Source organism: Grus americana, chromosome 25 (assembly GCF_028858705.1).
Source record: "Grus americana isolate bGruAme1 chromosome 25, bGruAme1.mat, whole genome shotgun sequence".
NCBI lineage: Eukaryota > Metazoa > Chordata > Aves > Gruiformes > Gruidae > Grus > Grus americana.
In genome coordinates, this window is record NC_072876.1 from 137,513 (window position 1) to 158,172 (window position 20,660).

The 20,660-nt window shown below is 58.9% G+C and overlaps 3 protein-coding genes across 3 annotated transcripts in view; 2 read left to right on the forward strand and 1 right to left on the reverse strand.

The window, feature by feature from the left end:
• Positions 1 to 614: 614 nt before the first annotated feature.
• Positions 615 to 3,748, reverse strand: AMIGO1 (adhesion molecule with Ig like domain 1). Its single transcript, XM_054803795.1, has one exon. It carries the CDS (start codon positions 2,935 to 2,937, stop codon positions 1,402 to 1,404), a length of 1,536 nt encoding a protein of 511 aa, XP_054659770.1. The 5' UTR covers positions 2,938 to 3,748; the 3' UTR covers positions 615 to 1,401.
• Positions 3,749 to 7,563: 3,815 nt separating this feature from the next.
• Positions 7,564 to 10,024, forward strand: GPR61 (G protein-coupled receptor 61). Its single transcript, XM_054803912.1, has 2 exons — positions 7,564 to 7,696; positions 8,437 to 10,024. Exon 2 carries the CDS (start codon positions 8,655 to 8,657, stop codon positions 9,990 to 9,992), a length of 1,338 nt encoding a protein of 445 aa, XP_054659887.1. The 5' UTR covers positions 7,564 to 7,696; positions 8,437 to 8,654; the 3' UTR covers positions 9,993 to 10,024.
• Positions 10,025 to 10,774: 750 nt separating this feature from the next.
• GNAI3 (G protein subunit alpha i3) overlaps positions 10,775 to 20,660 on the forward strand; it is a 29,591-nt gene continuing 19,705 nt past the window's right edge. The window contains exon 1 of the mRNA XM_054803650.1: positions 10,775 to 11,019. Coding sequence (XP_054659625.1) covers positions 10,902 to 11,019 — 118 coding nt within the window. The 5' untranslated portion in view covers positions 10,775 to 10,901. The remainder of the gene's footprint in view (positions 11,020 to 20,660) is intronic.

Sequence of the window (20,660 nt, forward strand, 5' to 3'; positions counted from 1 at the left end):
ACGGGGTCTGTGTGTGTCGTGTCCCCCCCCCGCTGCCGCTGCGCAGCGCCAAGCCCCGCCCACTGCCCCATGGCCCCGCCCCAGCAGGTGAGGCCCCGCCCCAGCAGGTGAGGCCCCGCCCACTGTCCCATGGCCCCGCCCCGGGGGTGGAAGATCGGGGGGGGGGGGTGCTGGAGGCCTGGGGGAGGCGGGGGGGGGAGGTACTGGGGACCATAGGGGGTTGTGGGGGGGCTGGGGGGGGACTGTCCGGATCGGTGGGGACATTGGGGTGCTGGGGGGGGCAGTGGGGTGGGGAGTGAGCACAGGGCTGCATGAGGGGGTCAGCTGGGCCTTGGGGTGGGTGCATCGGGGGGTGCCCCCTCCTCCCCCAAACCCTTGCTGCTGCCCCCCCCGTGCACACACCCCCCCCACACACCCCCCAGCTGGGGGCCAGGGTGGCAGTGGGGGCCCTGGCTCAGCCTGACCCCTTGATCCCAGCAGGGGGCCCACAGGGCTGGCGTGGTGACACTGTCCCTGTCCCCCTCCCTCCCCACCCCAGCAAGGAGCCCCCATCTTGGAGACAACACTTCCAGCACCCCAACAACGGGTGAGGGCTGCGCAGGTACGACAGGAAAACACGTTTATTTTGGCCAAGGCATCAGCGGGCAGCTGCCAGCACAGGGGGGGACACGCATCCCGGGGGGGGTGACATGGGGGACACAGGCTGGGCTGTAAGGGTGCAGGGGGTACCCCTATTTGGGGTGCTGGAGCCCCCAGGGTCCCACTCCCTGTGGGTTTGAGGCTGTGGGTTGCATGGAGGGGGCAGGAGGGTGTTGGGGGGGGTGGTTGCACCCTGTGGGTACCTGGGAGGGTGACATGCCCCTCGTGTCATCCCCCCCCCACCGAGCGCTGGCCAGGGTGGCACATGCCCCCCTGGTGGGACTCATGCTTCTCGACACACATGCCGGGGAGGGTGTGTGGGGGGGTGGGCTGGGGAGGGGGACCCCCAGGGCCCTTCTCCCGGTCCCGCGGCATGGGGGTGCCCTGGTGCTGCCATCCCTGGGGGGCACCCGCTGAGCTGGCCCGGGTACCATTACCGGCACTGTCACCCACGGTCCTGCGATGCCCGGTGGGTGACGGAGTCGGTGCCCCCCCTGCCATTCTGTGGCCATGCTGTCCCCACAGGAGCCCCCTCGTCCCTCACGGTCCCACGGTGCCATGCCGGTGTGGTGGTGGTGACCTTGGCAGAGGCCAGCGTGGGTGAACAGCAGTGATGCTCAGTCTCGGGGCGGGGGGGGCATGGCATGTCGTCCCCCCCCAAGCTGGGGCCACGGCGGTGGGGGTCCAGGCTGTCCCCTGCAGCGCATCCACTGGGGACACAAGGCGTCCCTGGGGACCGTCCCCGCGATGTCCTCCCCCTCCCTACACCACAATGGGGGTGTCGGAGAAGACGGAGCTGACTGAATCCGGATCGGACACCTTCCTCTGCGCCTTGGGGCCGTGGCGGGGGGGCGGCTGGGGGGTTCCCCCCACCTTGAACCTGCCGTTCTGCCCAGGGCCGGCGGTGGAGGCTGAGCGGGAGCGGCAAGGCTCCCCGGGGACTCCGGCGGCGTGGTTTGGAGTGGCGCTGAGGACGGAGGAGTTGATACTGTCGTCGCGGGGAGCCGGCGGCTTGTCGGCGCCGCGGCAGCAGCAGCAGCGGCAAGGGGTGAGGTACAGGTAGATGAGGACCAGCACCACGCTGAGGATGCAGCCCACCAGCGTGGTGTAGGCGGTGTTGAGGGTGTCGTGGGGACCGTGCAGGGTGAAGTTGTGCACCAGCAGCTCCACGTAAAGGGTCTCATTGAGGAGGGGACCTGCCACCCAGCAAGCATAGGTGCCAGCGTCCTCGGGGCGCAGCGCCCGTAGCTGCAGGCTGCCATTTGCCAGGAGAGCGGCGCTGCCGTTACCCCCTTCCTCCAACACCCGCTCGCCTCCCGGCATCACCCAGTGTCGGTTACGCACCCCCCGCAACCGGGTGTCGCAGCTCAGGGTGATGGTGTCACCCAGGTGGGCTTCCAGCACCGCTTCCCGCGCCTCGCTGCAGTTGAGTGGTTGCCGGCCGGCCAGGGTGAGGATACCGACGGGTGCCGGGGCGGTCGGCAACGAACACCGCAGCTCCTCCTGAAAATCCATCACGGCGCTTAAACGGCGGCGGTGACCACGGGCAACCAGCTGGAAAAGCGGACAGTCGCAGGCCAGCGGGTTGCCGTGCAGGTAGAGACGGTCGCGCAGCCAGGCGGGCAGCGCCTGCAGCTCACCAACGGGCAAGCTGCGGAGGCGGTTGGCCGAGAGGTCGAGCAAGGCCAGCTGGGGCAGGCGGCTGCCGTCACGCAGCAGCTCCAACGGGAAGCGGGCGATGCGGTTTTGCCCCAGGTAAAGCTTACGGAGACGGCTGAGGTTATCGAAGGCAGTACGATCCACGGCAGAGATCTCATTGTTGTAGAGGAGGAGGACCTCCAACTCGGCCAGGTCACTGAAGAGGTTTTCCTCCAGCGCCCGGAGACGGTTAGAGGAGAGGTCCAGGTGCCGGAGGTGGGGTACGTGGGCGAAGGCTTCGGTGGAGACAAAGGAGAGCCCGTTGTGGCTCAGCAGCAAGGCGTGGAGGTGGGCCAGCCGCCCCGGTGCCCAGTCGGCGCGCAGCCGGCTGACGTTGTTGTGGCTGAGGTCGAGGACGGCGGTGAAACGGGGCAGGGGAGCCGGCACCGAGCTCAGCACCGCCTGCGAGCAGCTCAGGATGTTGGAGGCGCAGATGCAGCGCGGGGGGCAGCTCCCGCCGGCGGACCCCCACGGTGACAGCAGCGCCAGCACCAGCAGCAGTGGCGTTAGTGGCAGCGGGGTCCCCCGCCCCCCAGTGCTCCCCATGACCACGTTCTGCCCCGTGGTGTCGCACGGGTGCTGGGGATGGGGCGCCGGCATGCCCGCGACCTCCGGGGCTGGCTTGCTCGGGGTGGCTTTGGTCACCCGGTGTCACGGCATGCGCCGGGCTGGCTGCTCACCTGGTGTCCCGGCACGGGGCGGCTCGGTCACCCGGTGTGGCAGCGTGGGGTGGCTTTGGTCACCCAATGTCACAGCACGTACCAGGCTTGGTCCCCACCCGGTGTCACGGCGCGGGGTGGCTTTGTCACCCCGTGTCACGGCGTGCCCGTGGGTCGCTGCCCACCCGGGTCGCGGCTCGTCCCAGGCCTCCCGCGCGCCGCAACCCCGCTCCCCCCGCGCTGCGGAGGCGGCCCCGGCCGCCCCCCCCCCGGCTCGTCCCGGCCCCCCGGTCCCGGCCCTGCTGCGGACGGAGCCCGCGGGAGGATGCTCACCGCCCCCGCTTCCCGGGGCGTTACCGGGGCCTGGTACCGGGGCCGGTGCGGAGGAGAGCGGGCAGGGCAGGCCGAGCCGAACCGAAACGCACCGAGCCGAGCCGAACCGAACCGAACGGGGCCGAACCGAGCCGGGCAGAGCCGAACCGAACGGGGCCGAACCGAGCCGGGCAGAGCCGAACCGAGCCGAGCGGAGCCGAACGGAGCCGAATGAAGCCGAACGGAGCCGAGCGGGCCGGGCCGAACCGAGACGAGCGAGCCGAGCCGAGCCGAACCGAGAGTAACCGAGAGTAGCCGAGAGTAGCCGAACCGACCGGAGCCGAGTCGGGCCGAGCGGGCTGGGCCGGGCCTCGCGCCGGCTGCTGCGCGCACCCGCGGCCCCGGGACGGGGTCTGGGGGCGGCCCCGGCGCGGCGCACCCCGCGCACGGCCGATCCCCATTGGCTGCCGCCGCATCGCCCTCGACCAATGGCAGCAGCGCCCGCTTAACCCCTCGTGGGCCGCGCATCGCCCCCCGGGAGGGACCCACCGCTCAGCCGGCACCCCCCCATCATCGCTTCATCCCTGTCATCCCTGTCATCCCCATCCCATCCCTTCCCCATCCCCATCCCCATCCGATCCCATCCCATCTCCATTCCATCCCACCCCCATCCCATCCTATCCCCATCCCATCTCCATTCCATCCCACCCCCATCCCATCCATCCCCATCCCCATCCCATCTCCATCCCATCCCACCCCCATCCCATCCCATCTCCATTCCATCCCACCCCCATCCCATCCCCATCCCATCTCCATCCCATCCCACCCCCATCCCATCCATCCCCATCCCCATCCCATCCCCATCCCATCTCCATTCCATCCCACCCCCATCCCATCCATCCCCATCCCATCCCACCCCCATCCCATCCATCCCCATCCCCATCCCATCCCCATCCCATCTCCATTCCATCCCACCCCCATCCCATCCATCCCCATCCCCATCCCATCTCCATCCCATCCCATCTCCATCCCATCCCATCCCCATCCCCATTCCATCCCCATCCCATCCCATCCCCATCCCATCCCCATCTCCATCCCATCCCACCCCCATCCCATCCCATCCCCATCCCCATTCCATCCCCATCCCATCTCCATCCCATCCCCATCCCCATCCCATCCCCATCCCATCCCATCCCATCTCCATCCCATCCCACCCCCATCCCATCCCCCCCCATCCCATCCCCATTTCCATCCCAGTCCCCACACCATCCCCACCCTCATCCCATCCCACATCAGCCCCAGCCCTACCTTCATCCCCAGCCCCATCCCACCCTCCTCCCAACCCCAGCCCAAATCTGTCTGTGCTGCCCCATCCTGTCGTGCTGGTACCCACTGGTGGCACCGGCCCACATCCTGCTGTGCCAGCCCACACCCCATGGCACTGGCCCAGACCCCACGGCACTGGCCCAGACCCCCCATTCCAGCCCGAATTCCCGGGTATTGGCCCCATCCCGCTGCCACCCACCACCCCGAGGATGGAGGGGATACATCCTGCCCTGGGGTCCCTGCTGTGTTACCACCCCCAGCCAGGCAGGGGTGCCCCGCACCCTCCCCCCCCCCCCATGTGTGCGGCCACGCCTCTGCCTCCCAGGCATATTTTTAGATGCAAACATTTGTGCCATTTTTTTGGGTCCAAAATTAGAGCGAAAGGAGCCAGAACAAACCAGGGTGAGATGATGCAGCTTTTTACTGGGAGGGGAAGACAGTAATCAAAGGGGAGCTCCCTGCAACACAGAGTAGGGTCCCCCCAGGGTGCCCGTCACCCTGTGCCCCCAGGAGGTGCCACCCCATGCTGTCCCCCCCCTCACTGCCATTGTGTCCCCCACCCACCTGCTGGGCCAGTGACAGGGAATTTTGTCCTTTGATCGTCCTCAATTTCTCTGCTTTAATCTGGGTGCTAATCCCTGCCCAGCACCCGCTGCCCAGCCCAGCCCCCACCCAGCACCCAGACCCCCCCTTCTGCGGTGGGGGTGCCCTGGCTGGGAGCACCCACACCCCAACCTCCCTGGCCCACCGGTGGGCTCTGGGTGTCCCTGTCCTTGTGCCACTGTGGTAGGGACCTGGCAGGGACCCAGGTGTCCTGGGGGGAGCCGGCAGAGCACTGTGGCCCTGGTAGTGTGCTGGCACGGCTGCAGGAGCCAGGGGTGCCGGGGTGCCGGGGTACGGGTGTGCCGGGGTGCCAGGCTGCTGGGGTTCCAGGGCGCTGGGATGCTGGACTGCTGGGGTACAGGTATCCCTGGGTGCTGGGGCGCTCAGTACCAGGGTGCCAGGATGGTAGGGGGCCATGGTGCCGTGGTGTCAGAGGGTGCTGAGGTCCTGGGGTGGCAGGGTGCTGGAGTACTGGGGTGTCACTGTGCCTTGATGCTGGGGTGCCAGGTGCACCCTGAGCCCCATAATGCCAAGGCAGCCCCCCCACCCCAGCACTAGCCATGCTGAGCCCCCCTGGGGTCTGGCTGGGCTGTAGTGTGGGGGTGGCAGCCAGCCCTTTTTGGGGGGCAGGACATCCCTGGGGGGAGCCATGGAGGTAACCCAGTCTGGGGTCTGCACAAGGGGGGCCTGGGGATCTGGTTTTGGGGGTTTGCATGGAGTGGGTGCCAGGAAGGGTGCCCAGTGCGGAGCAGGGGTGTGTGGGGTGCCCCTGGGGTTGGGGGGTCTCCCCCTGGCTGCAGGGCAGCACGGGGCGGGGGGCAGGAGGAATTCACAGGCAGCTGCGAGGCTGCGCCGCGGCAGCTCAGCCACCCGGGCTCTGAATTATTGATGCAAAGCCATAAATCTGCCTGTGCCAGCGCTGACACCAGCGTGATGGGGCAGGAGCAGCCCCGGCCCCCTGCCTCAGTTTCCCCAGGGAGGGGAAAAAACCCTCAGGGCCCCTTCCCCATTCTCAGGGGTGCTGGGGGGGGGAGCTGTCAGCATGGCTGAACCCTTGTCTGCACCAGGAGGAGACGGGGGCTGGTGGGGTGTGAGCCTGGGGTAGGCACCCAGGAAAGGGTGGGCACCCAGGTTATGGTGCCCACCTGGATTTTGGTGCGCCCCCCAGGACAAGGTGGGGGCCCCCAGGATTTTCCCTCACCCTGGGGAGCAGGATCGATCCCCTGCACTGCTGCACGGGGCGGGGGATGGACCCAGGGCAGGTGGGGGGGATGTGCCACAGGGTGGGTGCCCCCACGGGTCCCTGGCACTCCTGTTCACTTGAAGACCCCGTGCTGGTGTGACCGGTGCCCACAGTGACCGGGGAGCCACCGGCAGCCGTTGCCGGGCCCTGGTATGATAGGGTTGGTTCATCCAAGGTCCCGCGTTTCTAATCCGGTTTGGATGGATTTATTTTTGGGTCCTTGTAACCTAGCAATGGGCACGTGACACGCGGGGCCTGCGGCAGGGACATGCGTCGCCCGCCGGCCACTCACCACCCTCTGCACACCAGCCGGGGATGGGGCCCGCTCAGCCCGCTCAGTCCCCCCTCCCCAGGCACCCATGGGACACGGTCCAGGGCACTGCCAGGAGGAAGTTTGCAGCCTGCGCAGGCTTTTGGGGTGGCACCGGTCCTTGGAAGTGATGGGGATCCCCCCTTGCAAATTAATGACCGTGTCCTGGGGAAACTGAGGCACAGAGCATGGCAGGGCCGGGGGAGCACTGCCCCGATCCCAGTTGCTCCATTGCTGAACTGGGAGGAAGGGAAGGGGCACTGGTTCGGGGGTGGGCAGAGCCAGGGGCCTCTGTGGCCCCTCTGAGGGCCCCCCGGCCCTGTGCATCCCCCTGCACCCATCCCAATCCCCACTCTGTGCCCCCCATGCGGACCTGCCCCGTGTCCCCTCCTTCCCACCACCCCCCGGTGCCTCCAGTGCTGTCACCCTCGTCTCTCCGAGCCCCCTCTTTCCCTCCCCACCCCAAGGCCCCCCAGTGCCTCCTCCCTCCCAGTCCCCACCAGCCCTCTCCAGTGCCCCCCCATCCCCTCAACCGCCCCTTTGGGGGGCAACTGTGGAAACTGCGGCCCAAAGCCATGAGTGGGGCTGCACCGGGGAACCCACCCACTCTCCATCCCCCATCCCGCGGGGGTGAAGCCGAGCTCCAGCCGGCCGCGACCCCCGCCCCGGCCCCGCTGGAGCTGCGGGACCCCGGGGACCACCGGGAGGGGGGGCTGTGGCCGAGGTACGGCCGCTCTGGCGGGAGGTGTTTAGGACCCAGCAGCCGGGCGGGTGCGGAGCATCCCTCGCCGCAGCGGCCCCGGCCCCGGCCCGGCCCCGAGCATCCGCGCCCGGCCCGGCCCCCCCCGCCCGCTCCGGGCCCCCCCTGCCCTCGGCCCGGCCCGCGGCCCCATGCAGCCCCCCAGGGTAGGTGCCGCGGCCGAGCTGCCCCACCGGGGCGATGCCCGGGGGGAGGGGGGTGGTTGGGATGCGGCCGGGAGGGGGGGGGACGGGGACGGAGGGACGGGAATCGGGGGACTCCCCCGGGGCTGGAGGGGGGGGACCCGACCGGCAGCATCGCCCCAGGGCGCTGGGGATGGGGGGACGGCGGGCGGGGGAGGGGGAACCCGCTGCCTGCACCCCGCTTCTATCAGCAACTCCTCCCCCCCCCCCGGGAGGGTTCCCTGGGGTGCAGGGGATGGGGACCCCCTCTCCGCCAGGGAAGTACCCATGGGGGGAGGGGGCTCCGGGGTGGCCCCAGCCCCACACCCGCACCCTGGGTTCCGCTTTGCAGCCCGTGGCACCCGTTGGGATGGGTGGGGGTGCAGCACCCACCCTGGGGACTGGCTTGGGCTGGGGGGTCACGCACGGCCCTTGAAGCGCAAGGGGTGAACCCAGGGGCCCGGGTTGCCGGTGACCCCCCCCCCCAATCCCTGCGACCCCTCATGGTCTCCAGGCTCTGGGCGAAAGATCCCACTGGGGTGTTTTGAGTTGAAACATTGGAGCTTGGGGGCTGTAGCCCCAGAATTGCTCCTTTTCAGACGGAATGAGGCTTTCGGTTGACGAAGGGCTTTAGTGGGGGGGGTTGTGGGGGGGACCCGAGGGTGAATGGGGACTGTGGCCGGGGCCATGCCCCCACCCCATTGACAGCTCTACCTTCCCCACAGGTGCCCGCCGCTGCCCGGCAGCAAGGAGCGGGGAGATGAGGGGGGCTGGGGGGCACCCTTGGGTGCTCTGAGCACCACTGCCGTGGCAGCACCCATCCCCGGACGGCAACCCGGGGCCGGCGGCGGGCATAGGGCGTGCGAGGATGTGAGCACCCAGCGATGTCCCGCCACCCGGAGGATGGGCGATGGGCCGGTGAGCACCGGCACGGCGGCACAGGATGGAGCCCTCCCTGCCCGCCCCATGGGCCTGGAACGGCTCTAGGGCGGCGCGGGGGCTTCAGCCCTCCCCGAGCCCCATGCCCCCCAATGGCACAGCCGACGGCAAACCCAAAGACGTGGCCTCTAAATCAGTGGGGCTCTTCTTCATGCTGCTCATCGACCTGACGGCCATCGTGGGCAATGCCGCCGTCATGACTGTCATCGTGAAGACACCGGCGTTGCGCAAGTTCGTCTTCGTCTTCCACCTCTGTCTGGTGGACTTTTTGGCTGCCCTTACCCTGATGCCGCTGGAGATGCTCTCTGGCTCCGCCGTCTTTGACAGTCCGGTTTTCGGTGAGGCCATGTGCCGTGTTTACCTGTTCCTCAGTGTCTGCTTCATCAGCATGTGCATCCTCTCCATCTCCACCATCAACGTAGAGCGTTACTACTACGTGGTACACCCCATGCGCTATGAGGTGAGGATGACGGTGGGGCTGGTGGCCTGCGTCCTCGTCGGCGTCTGGCTCAAAGCCGTGGCCACCTCCCTCGTCCCCGTGCTGGGCTGGTTGTCCCCTGACCGCCCGCCTGTGCCTGCCAGCCGTGGTTGCTCCTTGCAATGGAGCCGCAGTCCCTATTGCAAGTTCTTTGTGGTCTTCTTTGCCGCCTTCTACTTCCTCCTGCCCCTCCTCATCATTGTGGTGGTCTACTGCAGCATGTTCAAGGTGGCGCGGGTGGCCGCCATGCACCACGGCCCCCTCCCCACCTGGATGGAGACACCGCGACGTCGCTCTGAGTCTCTCAGCAGCCGTTCCACCATGGTAACCACGTCAGGAGCCCCTCGTACCACCCCGCAGAGGACGTTTGGTGGGGGCAAGGCAGCCGCCATCCTGCTGGCCGTGGGCGGCCAATTCCTCTTCTGCTGGTTGCCCTACTTCTCCTTCCACCTCTACACAGCCCTGAGCACCCAGCCCTTGGTGGGGCCAGCGGCCGAGACCGTGGTCACTTGGCTCGGTTACTTCTGCTTTACCTCCAACCCTTTCTTCTACGGGTGCCTCAACCGTCAGATCCGGGGCGAGCTGGGACGACTCCTCACTTGTTTCTTCAAGCAGCCGCCCGAGGAGGATCTGCGTTTGCCCAGCCGGGAGGGTTCCATCGAGGAGAACTTCCTGCAGTTCCTCCAGGGCACCGGTTGTCCCGCTGAGCCCCGGCCTCGCACCCCCAGCCCCAAGCGGGACCAGCCCCCCGTTGATTTTCGTATCCCGGGGCAGATCGATGAGGACACGGTCGAGGGGACGGAACAACGTGGCGGGGATGGGGTCTACATGCCAGTGGTCGCCTCTCCCAAACCGGAGCTGTAATGTTGGGGAGGGCTGGGGACAAACATGGCTGCAAGGGGAGAGCTGGTGTGAGTGCCTCCATGGGCAGGGTGGGGGGTCTGCGGGGGTGAGGGGGGTCTCATGGTGCTCACCGGGAAGGGCCACCGGGTCTGGGGACGGAGGGCTGGGCAGCACGAGCCTGGGGAAAGCGTCTCACACCGGGGCCGAGTGTGGGAGCTGGGGGGGGGACTCGAGTTTTGGGGTCCCCTCAGGAGGGGGGTCCCCAGGCCCCCTCAGCCCTGTCTGTCCCAGGACCCTTCCCCGCACGGCCAGGACACGGGGCGGGGAGCTCCCCTGTGTCCCCTGCAGAGGGGGCGGTCCTCCCGTCCCCAGCGAACCTGGACCCCCCCAGGTCCCCAGCCCCTCAGGGTCACCCCCCAGCGCCCCGGGCCCCGCCCACCCACCCCGCAGCTGTGGGGCCGAGGCCTGTCCCTCTGGGAGTGCGTGGGGCTGGAGTCCCCCTCAGGAGGTGAGCGTGGGGTGGAAGGGGGGGGCTGAAAACGGGACATGGGGCCGGGGCGGGCTCGGGGCGGGCTGGGGCCGGTGTGGGGCCGGGCCGGGGCAGCCGTGGGGTCCCCCGACAGGCGGGTGCCCCCCCCGAAGGACTACAACTCCCATCATGCCCCGCTGCACCGAGGCGGAAGTATGTCCCTTCCCGCCTCACTCCCGTCACGCCCCGCTCTACCGAGGCGGAAGTCCCGCCTTCGACTCCCAGCATGCCGCACGAGGACTACATTTCCCGTCGTGCCCCGCAGCGGGGTAAGCGGATATCCGGTCCCGCCTCAGGGAGCCGCCCGGGCTGAGGGAGGAGAGAGGCGCAGCCCCGCACCGGCCCCGCTCCCATCCCGCTCCCGGCGGCTGGGCCGCTCGCCGGCCTTCCCCGCCGCCGCCATGGGTTGTACGCTGAGTGCCGAGGACAAGGCGGCGGTGGAGCGGAGTAAGATGATCGATCGCAACCTGCGGGAGGATGGCGAGAAGGCGGCCAAGGAGGTGAAGCTGCTGCTGCTCGGTGAGGAGGGGCCGGGGGCGGCTTGGAGCGGAGGCTCGGGGCGGTAAAGTGCCTCAGGGGAGGATGTTGGAGGGTAAGGGGGCTCTGGGGAGGATCTCGGGGGCGGGGATGGGGCCCTCCCGGCCTCAGGAGGGGCCTGGGGGGGGAGTGAAGGCGGCAGAGGTTGCGGTCTGTAGTGCCGCGGCGTGTGCATCGAGAAGGGGGCTTGGGGGCCCCCGGGGAGCTTTAATGAGGGGGATTGTAGGTCTCCCGGGATCAGGAAGGGGCCTGAGGGGGTGGGAGAGGGCTGGGGCGTCCCCGGGCCCCGCAGGGGTTTGAGAGGGGCCGGGAGGGCTGGGGGCTTTGTGAGGTCTCTGAGGCTTGGAGAGGCTGAGGGAGCCCCTGGGAAGGAGGCCTGGGGCTTTCCAGGACTCCGGGGGGCTCTAGGGGGGTCCGAGGAGGTCTTTGAGAGAGGAGGGGGCACACAAGATTAAAAGATCTTTAGAGAGTGAGGAGTGGGGAGGGGGCTGGGGAGGGATCCTGGGGGGCTGGGGAGGCGTGAGGAAGACCACGGGCTGTGAGGGGCTGGGGAATGGCCATGGTGGACAAGGCCACTTTGAGTGGCAGCCCTGCCTTTGTGTCGCTGGGGAGGTCTCGGCTCTCCCCGAGGTCCTCAGCCCCAGGTATGATCCTGTCCCCTCATGCCACCTTGGGTCCCCGATCCCCTCAGGGCAAGAGAGCCCCATGGGAGGTGGCTGGGGGGGTGTGTGTGTCTGAGGGGAGTGTACCGCTGTCCTGGAGCAGGGCTCTTCACCCGCTAGCTGCTGCCTGATGAAGTAATTCTCTGCTGTCTGGATGTTCCCAGTGCTTGGCCTGGCTGCTCCTGGGGGCTGGTCCCTCCTCGGTGGCTTTGGGTTGGGGCTCTGAGAGCAGAAGGTTGGGCTGGCATAGGCATCCTTCCATCTTCAGGTTTGCAGGACAGAGAAAGAAGGGAGCATGTGTTACTCATGGTTGGATACAGAGACTATATTGTTGGGGCTTGGCTGTTAAGCTTTTTGCTTGTTATGGGGTAGAGGAATGAAATCCTTTTGTCAGACAGTCAGGTGAGAACGGCACTCGTGTTTCTTGGGCTAGAAGTGCCCACGTTGGCATGTGAGCTGCCTTGGCAGGGGTACAGTAATCACGCTGTGTGCTCCGTGCCTTGCGCTGCCGTGGATCCTCTGATAGGATCTGACTTTGCGTGGAAGATTATTTCGGTTCGGTTCTTCTGTAGCTGGGCTGGTTCCGCAGAGTTTGTGGGAGTATGAAACCATCATTGTCGCTGCCCCGGTGCAGGTAGAGGCAGCTGTGAAGAAGGGAAGCATTGCTTCTCTGCGGGTTTTTTTTTTCCAGCTAAAATACATCCATGGGTTTTGAGAAGAGCTGAATGGAATATTGCCCTTTAGAAGAACTACAGGTTCTCTTTAACAGAGAACTTTTGCTGTACTTGGTCCACGTTTTGTTTGCTGTCTTAAGAAGTTCTTGCAGGTGATAACCAACTCAAGCGCAGAGGAGGGAAAAGCTGCCTGTCTCTGCCGGATACAGACCGACTCCTGGGCCGTCTCTTTGCAGCTTGGTGTGAGCTCAGGCCCAGCACAGTGCGAGGTGGCAGTTGGACCATCTGGGCATGTAGGTCTTCAGCTTCTAACGTCTGGGTGGCTTTTTTTTGTTATGCTGATGTTTTCCATCTCAGGGGAGACAGATTGAGTTTGTGAGGACCAGAACGACTGTGTTGAGCATCTCCTGTTAGAATAAGACACGTTAATGAACGATTCTGCTTTCCAAGTGATCCTTGTCCTAAGAATACTCCCTCTCCCCCACTCCCATTTAGCTTGTTTTTACTTGTACCCTTCCAAGAGGTGCTCTGAGGTTTGTGGTCTTGTGTTTATGTAGAAAGCTTCTTGGCTGTGTGTCAAGATAATCCTTTATTCTCTGGGGGTTTGTTTTGGTGTTAGTAAGCAACACTTGTAAATTTTCTGGATGGAATAATTCTCCCTTTGTATTTTTGTATGCCAGGTATTTTCTTTGTGGTGCTTTATTCTTTGTGGCAGTATTGAAAAGACACTGAGGGCTTTGGGGCCAAGACTGACCTTGTCAGCAAATGACAGTCAAGGGAGTATCTGAAAGGTTGTACAATAATTGGTTTCAAAGCACTACAGACCAGGTGAGGCTTTTAAAAATACAAGCAGCAGTTGCCTTTTGGACTGCTGTTGACTTTGGATGGCAGCAAAATACCTGATTGCCGTGCTCCTGAGCACAGGTAAGGGCTTGTGCATGTCGTTACTCCAGAGAAGCTCTTCTGGAATAATTGGACTTGCACGCAGCCTGACACTGGAGTAGTGATCTGTATCTACCCTCATTTAAAAAAAATACCCCTTTCAGATCGGGTTTGCACCTTGCCGTAACCTGCAATCTCTCTCAAATGTCATGGTTTTCTAGTTCTAAAAATTACTGTAATGATTGCTGGCGATCAAAGGGAATGCTGAAATGTGCTCTCTCCACGTGCAGCCCTGTTAATGTGCAGGTAAAGCAGAGCAGTTAATTGCCAGAAGAAAAATATCTGCAGTGGGAACAAATGTCTTTTCAGTCAGGCATCAAGAAGCTGATGGAAAAGTTCATGAGGTTTTTTCCATTGTTTGAGCAAGCATTTATTTTTTTTTTCGTAACATAGTATTAATGTCTAGGATACGTAGTGTCTTGTATCATTAACTGGTTGTAAGAGATCATGCGGTGGTTTATGTAACTGGAGCGAGCCTCTTGCAGTACTGCTGATGCAGTGAAGTGTAGAAGAACTGCATTTATCGATAAAGTTTGGAGTCCGTACGTTCTTCCCCAGCTCTGTTAAAATAACTGCCCTAGTTTGGGCTTTGCAGAATCATGTAGGTTAAGAAAAGCCTCGTGTTTGTGCAAAGGGTGGTTGTTCTTTCCCAGCTCTGCTGTTAACCGAGCCTGGGTGTTAGGAGAGCTTGGTGAGTTAACAACGGACCCAAAATCGGTTTTTGGTGCATTTGACTTCCTCCCCTCTTCCATAAGCATCCTTGGGCAGAGGAGGAGGGAGAGAGGATTTCAGCTGTGCACTCCCTTCTTCCAGGATCTGCTTTGGTTTGATTATTACAGCACCTTGCATCTGGGAGCTGGTTCGGATGCTGGCAGAGGTGATCTCGGTAACTTCCTAATGGTGGGATCGTTGGGGTAAAGGTAATCCTAGAGCTGCTTGTGTGGCAGCTTCTCCACAGGGATTTCAAGTCACTTCATAATGTTTCCCTTTCACAACTCTGCGTGTTGAGCAACTCCTATAAGCTTTTGGATTTTTTTAATAAAACAAAAGTAAACCTGAGCGTTGAATAGCCACTGACCCAAGGTTGTGCCAACCCCTGCTCATGTGATGTAATTGTTTCAAGTGCAAATGCCATCAGCATCTCCTCTTGAACCAGGGTACGGTTCGAATGATGGCACGCACCAATTTGCAGCAGCAGGTAAACGCTTTCCGCGACAAAAGCCAGCATTCCTGGGAGGCTGGGAACAGCCTGGGAGTCCTCGCTCAAATCCCCCTGCTAAACACTGCCTCTTCTTTCCTTCCTTTGCCTCCAGGAAAATGCTACTCTGCAGGCGCAGACATGCAATTTTGCTGACGTAGAAACCTGTGGGATTTTTCCAGTTGGGATGAGCAGCCAAAATGGAGGAGGGTGCAGGAACCCTTCCTGGTTAGTTTAGGTGCTAGACTGTATCCTTAGCTCTGCTCTCCTGTGCCTTTCGAGTCCGTCATGTCATGCTGTGTCTCGGGCTGGGGGGATTTTTGTGTGACATCGGGTGACAAAGCTCGCTGCTGGATGCACAAAGTTGTCCTGTTGCCAAATCCGGCCAGTTTCGTTTCTGTGCCCAGACTGGTCCGTGCAAATGGCGTTTCTGTTGCTCCGGCCGTGTGGGTGCAGCCAGCATTGAACTGTCTGTGCCTAAAACACACCGTTATTCATCCAGTTACAATTTTACTGCGTTTAGATACTCTGTGTAATTATGTCGAAGCATTCCTGCTAATTCATGCAAAATAATTAAAAGCACAAGTTTGTTCTAAAAGAGCCTTCATCTACATAACTAACCAAGCAAACTGCAAGCTCTGCTGCTCCTGGAGGCCTCAGGTTTTTTTCTGAAACTGATTTTCCACCTTTTTATTTTCCCCTCTCCAAATTCACCAAAGCTTCCTCAGCACTGATGCTTAACAAGACTTGGTAAAACATAGAAAAGAGCCTTCTAGGGATGCAAACTGGGGGAAAGCTGTTGATGCTATTTATTGTATCGTTAACCAGAAGTTTTCTAGTAGCGCAGCTACTTTGTTGTGGGCCCTTATTTCAGAAGGACCATCAGAGTGTCAGACCTGGCTGCTCCTGGGCTCTAGAGCTGTTTAATGTCCTTTGAAGTGTGACACGAAGCTCTGAGGTTGGGCATAGACCTCGGGTTGTCCTGCCTCTGCGGCGGTGGCTGCTGGAGTAGGGAACCCTCAAGGAGCTGTGGTCCTCTCTGATCTTTGAGCTATCTGGAGCTTTCCTCCCGCAAGTTTTTTTGAGGTACACGGCATGTATCTTGTGACTCATAGCCACGTGAAGATTTTTCTTGCAAATGCAGCAGGACTTAGCCCCGAGTTGTGTTTTCATAAGACAAAAATTAAATATCTCAATCCAATTAGCTTCAAGAGGCAACCGGTGGGAATTGTGATGAGATCAGTTCAGTGCCTGACTCCCAGCTTGGGTTATGAAAGGTGCTCTTGATATCTGAGATGTCCTGATCTTTGTGCAGAAGTGTCCCAGCCGTCTGGCGACCTCTTCCTAGTGGAGAATGCTTGAAGCAATTTAATGATGGCTCAGATCTCTCCGAAGACACAGCACTTCTTGTCTGTGCTTTGAACCTCTTCGAGGACTTGATGCACTTGTCTTCTACTGAGATGGAGGTAGTATCTGTCTTGGTGTTGGTATTTCCTTGTATTTATCTACAAAACAATTGTTCTTCACAGTGACTTAACCTCACTAGTTTACGGAGGAGTCAGCTGTGATTTAATCAGGGCAACTGCAGCTTGGAAAAGAGTCACACTGGATGCAGCCATGTAGGTGCAAACTTCTGGGGTTTTTTGCACAATGTCACATCTGATGCCATTATCCAGCTGTGGGATGGGACTGCTTCTGTCTGACGCTGCCTGGGTTGTGCATGCATCATGTGCTTGTGTAAAGACGGACAGACAGATGTGTTTGGGCCCAGCACTGGCAGCTGAGCACAGAGAATTTATAACACAGCTCAGCTACAGATGGAGTGACTGGCTGGGGAGTTGGGATTTCATCCTATTCTCCAAGAGCCCTCTGGACATGGTTCAAGTTTCATTAAATTCTGAGGCAAAGCATTGAAATAACTTTTTGTGGAAGAGTATGCTGTGAAGGGGTTGGTTTTTTTAATTAGAACATGGCTTTTTTTTAAGTTTTGAGCGATTATAGCTGTAAAAGTCGCAATGCTCATCACTTCAGATACATGAGACGCTTGCTCCTCGTGCAAGTGGGATTGAGCAGTAGTCTCTTAATGATTTAAACAGGATTTGTATCTGAAATGACTGACAGATGCTGATTATTTTTCTAGTGAGCTCTTTGTAAACCGGGCGGTGAGACTCGGGTGATACCACTCCTCTGTGCCGTCACCTTTTGTTCCCCCATGGGTACCAGAGATGGCGGCCATCTGATGCCTGTCTCTTATTTCATGTTTTCTCAGTTGGTGTTTGGTAACTTCTCTGCCTCGTTTAACCTTCTCTCGTTACCAGGGTGGCACTGGCTGGGATATCTTTAAAAACAAACAACGAGCAGGATCTGAATTCTGGGGCGAGCGGAGGTGCTGATGGAGCTCAGCCTCCTGTAGTTTTGTGTTTTTGGGGTCTCCATCCACCATGAACTCCTCGTGTTTGAGGAATGAGCTTTTCCCTCAGTGGGGGAACTAACAGTCTGTTCCCCACCCTGCTGCTTGTTTTGATAAGAGTTTTTAAACAACTCAAGACTGTTGTCCCTGCATCGGGTTGAGTGCATGTTTGATTATTTTTTTTTTCTATAAACAGGCACATCACAAGAAGAAACTTGATACCCAGGAGACCAGGCTAATAAAAATCTTTTCCAAACCCCTCTCTTCCCACTGTTCCCTCCTCATCCAAGTCATCTGTTTCTTTCTGATATAATTCCCATTTTCATTCCACCATTCCATAAGCCTTTCTCTGTTTTATTCCACTCGTGCTAGTATCCAAGCAGACCGGGCGGTGCCTTTTCTATCCTGTATTTCTGTAAGAGCATCCACTTGTGTGAATCCTGCTTGAGAAAGATTCGTATTGCTGTGTTATTCCATGGCATTAGGAGGATGAAAAATCTCCCATGGAGTGCATCTTCAGGACAACTCTCATGACAGGTTAGGGAAGATGTTTGTGCTGCATTTGTGACGTGCCGCGGCGCTTCACTGGAAGCTGCTCCTTGTGCTTAAACTTAGGTCTGAACATAAAAACATAGGTCTGACCTACTATAAGTCAGGAGCTGTAGGTGAGAAAAGGGTGCCCAGCCAGGAGAGATGTTCATTTGATCTTCAGCCAAAAGACACATCACAGCAGCATGTTGCGGATCAGTGGGTGTCTTGAGTCCGTGCTGCTCAACAGCAGGCGCAATTAGTTTAAAACACTCCCAGGAGTGTTGTTCAAAGAGCTGCAAAAACAACTGCAAACCAAAAGTCCTAGACTGGCTCTTTGCTATGTAGCTTAAAAAGCAGCAAAGGGGGCTTTTCCTGAAGAGAACAAGGTGTTTGCAGCTGATTTTTGGAAAGGATTTGAATGCCCTGGTTGGGGAGGAGGGAATTCGGGGCTCCCTTGCTGAGCATTTAAGATACAGGTTGCCGGCAATGGTGTGGGTTGTTGCAGTGTCCTACCATGGGCCTAGCTGGTGCTGGCTTCATGGAGGAGAAGGGCACAGCTGGTATTTACAGTTCTCACCCTTGGGCCGGTTGGCTGCTTCACGGTGGGAATGAAAGGCTTCGTTTTCACCAGTGAAATTTCTTTTTTCATGTGTTTGTAGCTATCAGCAGTTTCAGTTGTGACACCCCTTCTTCCCTGTGCTGCTGGTGGATTAGGTAATGCGACCGTTAGCATCCCTCTCCTGAATCGGATTTGAACTTTGATTTGATTCTGGCCATGGATGAAAATAGCTTTTTGTACGAGAAATTATTTTTGTATCAAAGGTAAAAAGGGATGTTGCCAAAGTTCAGGATGTTCGTGCTGTCACTCAAATGCTATTGCACGCTGGTCTTGCATTTTCACCAGAAGACTTGTTTGTGGAGTCACCACTTTGACATTTATTGTCTTGTAGATTTAGAGCAAGGCAAGGTGCTTGAGGGATGACAATGGAGGAACACTAACAGTTGCTGTCTGCCCACTTCAGGGCTACAAGTGGTTGTAAACCAGTTGTTCTCTTACTTAGCTGTGCCTCTGCAAGTTTACATGGTCATTAAAATCTAGTGCAGCAGCCATGCAAGGGTGGGGGGGAACCAGTCTACCTTTCAAAACTAGCCTTTTTCCCTTTTTTCCAGTTTCTATCTTTAATTTTATCAGTAAAAAACTTTTTTAACCTCTTTAATTTTGTAATCGCATGATTTTGTGCCTATATCTGCAACTCCTTAAGCAATTTCTCGGTGACGTCAACAGTCACTCAGATCTGCGTGTGGATGACAGTGCATTAGCAGGTGGCTAGCTCAGCCCTACCAGTTTTTCCCGGTGGTCGGTAGGACTGGTGCAGAATTCCTGGGGATATCTCAATCACAGGATGTTTTTAACCGCACTCTAGTATGAAGCAGAGCTGGCACTTTGAACCCAGTGTTTCACAGTCCCTTGTTAGGCTGTGACATGGTACGATGTCAGCTTTAAATGCTGCAAATTAAATCAGTTGATGGTCTCTCGCCATGCTGGCACCGACTGCTTGGAGTTCTCTCTTCATTTGATAGATGAGCTTTGGCCTCGGCGCTGCCCTGCACGGAGGTGGTGGCTGTGCCAAGTGCTCAAAGGGTTTCTCTTGGAAGGTACCTGTTAAAAATCTCTGCTCAAGCTTTAAGGCAGTCCTTACATGTTCGAAGCCTGTAAGTAAAACAAAAGCTAATGCCCTAACAAAGATTCAAGGCAAAAAGAAACAGGCTTGGGTGCTCAGGGGTTAATGTTCATCACTGAGGCATTTACAGTTTTATGGTTTCAAGTCTTTAATTTTTCTGTCTTACACAAACAACATTTTAAGGCATATTGAATGGCTGAATGATATATAAATCTAATTCTTTCCCTAACTTTTTTCATATGGGGACATTATTAGATTCACGTGGAAAATAAACGCAATTGCATGCAGCATGAAGTGCCTGTGATCTGTTGTGAGCACGTGAAAGCGAGGTGGAAACGCACAGCTCCTCGGCGTATACCGCAGGGCAGTTCTCGGGCTGGGTTGGCCAGAGCCACCTGGACACGGCTCTTGCACCGCTCACCTCTGTGTTTGGAAATCCTCATCGGGGGCTGCTGCTGGTCCTGAAACTGTATCAGCTGCAGCCCAGGTAAGCCAGCAGGCACAGCAGTACGCTGTGTTTCATTAGAAAGCTGGTTGAAGTGATCCTAGGGCTCGTGTTACTTCTGTTTTCAAAATGGCATTCCTTAAAGACTCCTCCATTTTTATTTTGTCCAGAGGCAGCGACAACTTCAAGTGCTTTATCCTATAACATTGGCTCCTGTTACCTCCGATGTTAAGCTTTAGTCAGCCCATATTTTATTTGTATATATTATTTTTTCTGATATGTAATTATTCTTGTAAAAGTGTAAGTGTCAACCTAAGCTGTCCCGGTTCCTGTTGACTTTTCTAACAATAGCTGTATCTTCTGTGGCCTGCTGGTTTGACACTGCCACTCCTTTCTCTAATGTTTTTTCCCCCCTTTTCCTGATTCCCAGCACAGCTCTTGCTTGTGATGTCCAAGAGCTTTCCAGGGGTAGAAAAATCTTGACAAGGGGAGATGGGGCAAATGTTAGCAGGGCTGGCAGCTCGCCCTTGCTTAGAAATACACATGCAAGGAGGTGGGGATGTCAGGATTTGAACGTGCTACAATGAAGTTAGAAACCAGGAGGATGGAAATGGGGAAGAGGACCTGATAGTTCAGCTTTCCAGAAATGCGGGTGCAGAGGTACAAGGGCTGCAGGAGGGTGTGTGGGGTGTCCAAGAGCCTTTCCAGGTGGAATACAAACCTCTTAAGAGCATGTTTGTGTGTAAGGGGAAGTATTCGTGTGCACTCGCTAGGGTGGGATGTTGAATAAATGTTGACAAAAGGAAACATCTGTTTTCTCAGGGAGATATCTATCCATTAGGGTTTATGATGATTTGAATAGCTCCTGCTCCATGCTTGCAATGGTTCCCCTGACATTGTAGCGGCTGGGCTCCTCACAGCTATGTTGTGCTGTTTATTTGGCCCCTTTTTAGTCTGTTAGAGGGGAGATTGTTTTTGGGATTTGCAGGTGGGCTGTAACCCCAGCCAGGTGATTTGGTGTCCCTTCATAGCTGAGCCTTAGCACAAAAGGGTCTGGTTGTCTTCCTGGGTCTGCAAAT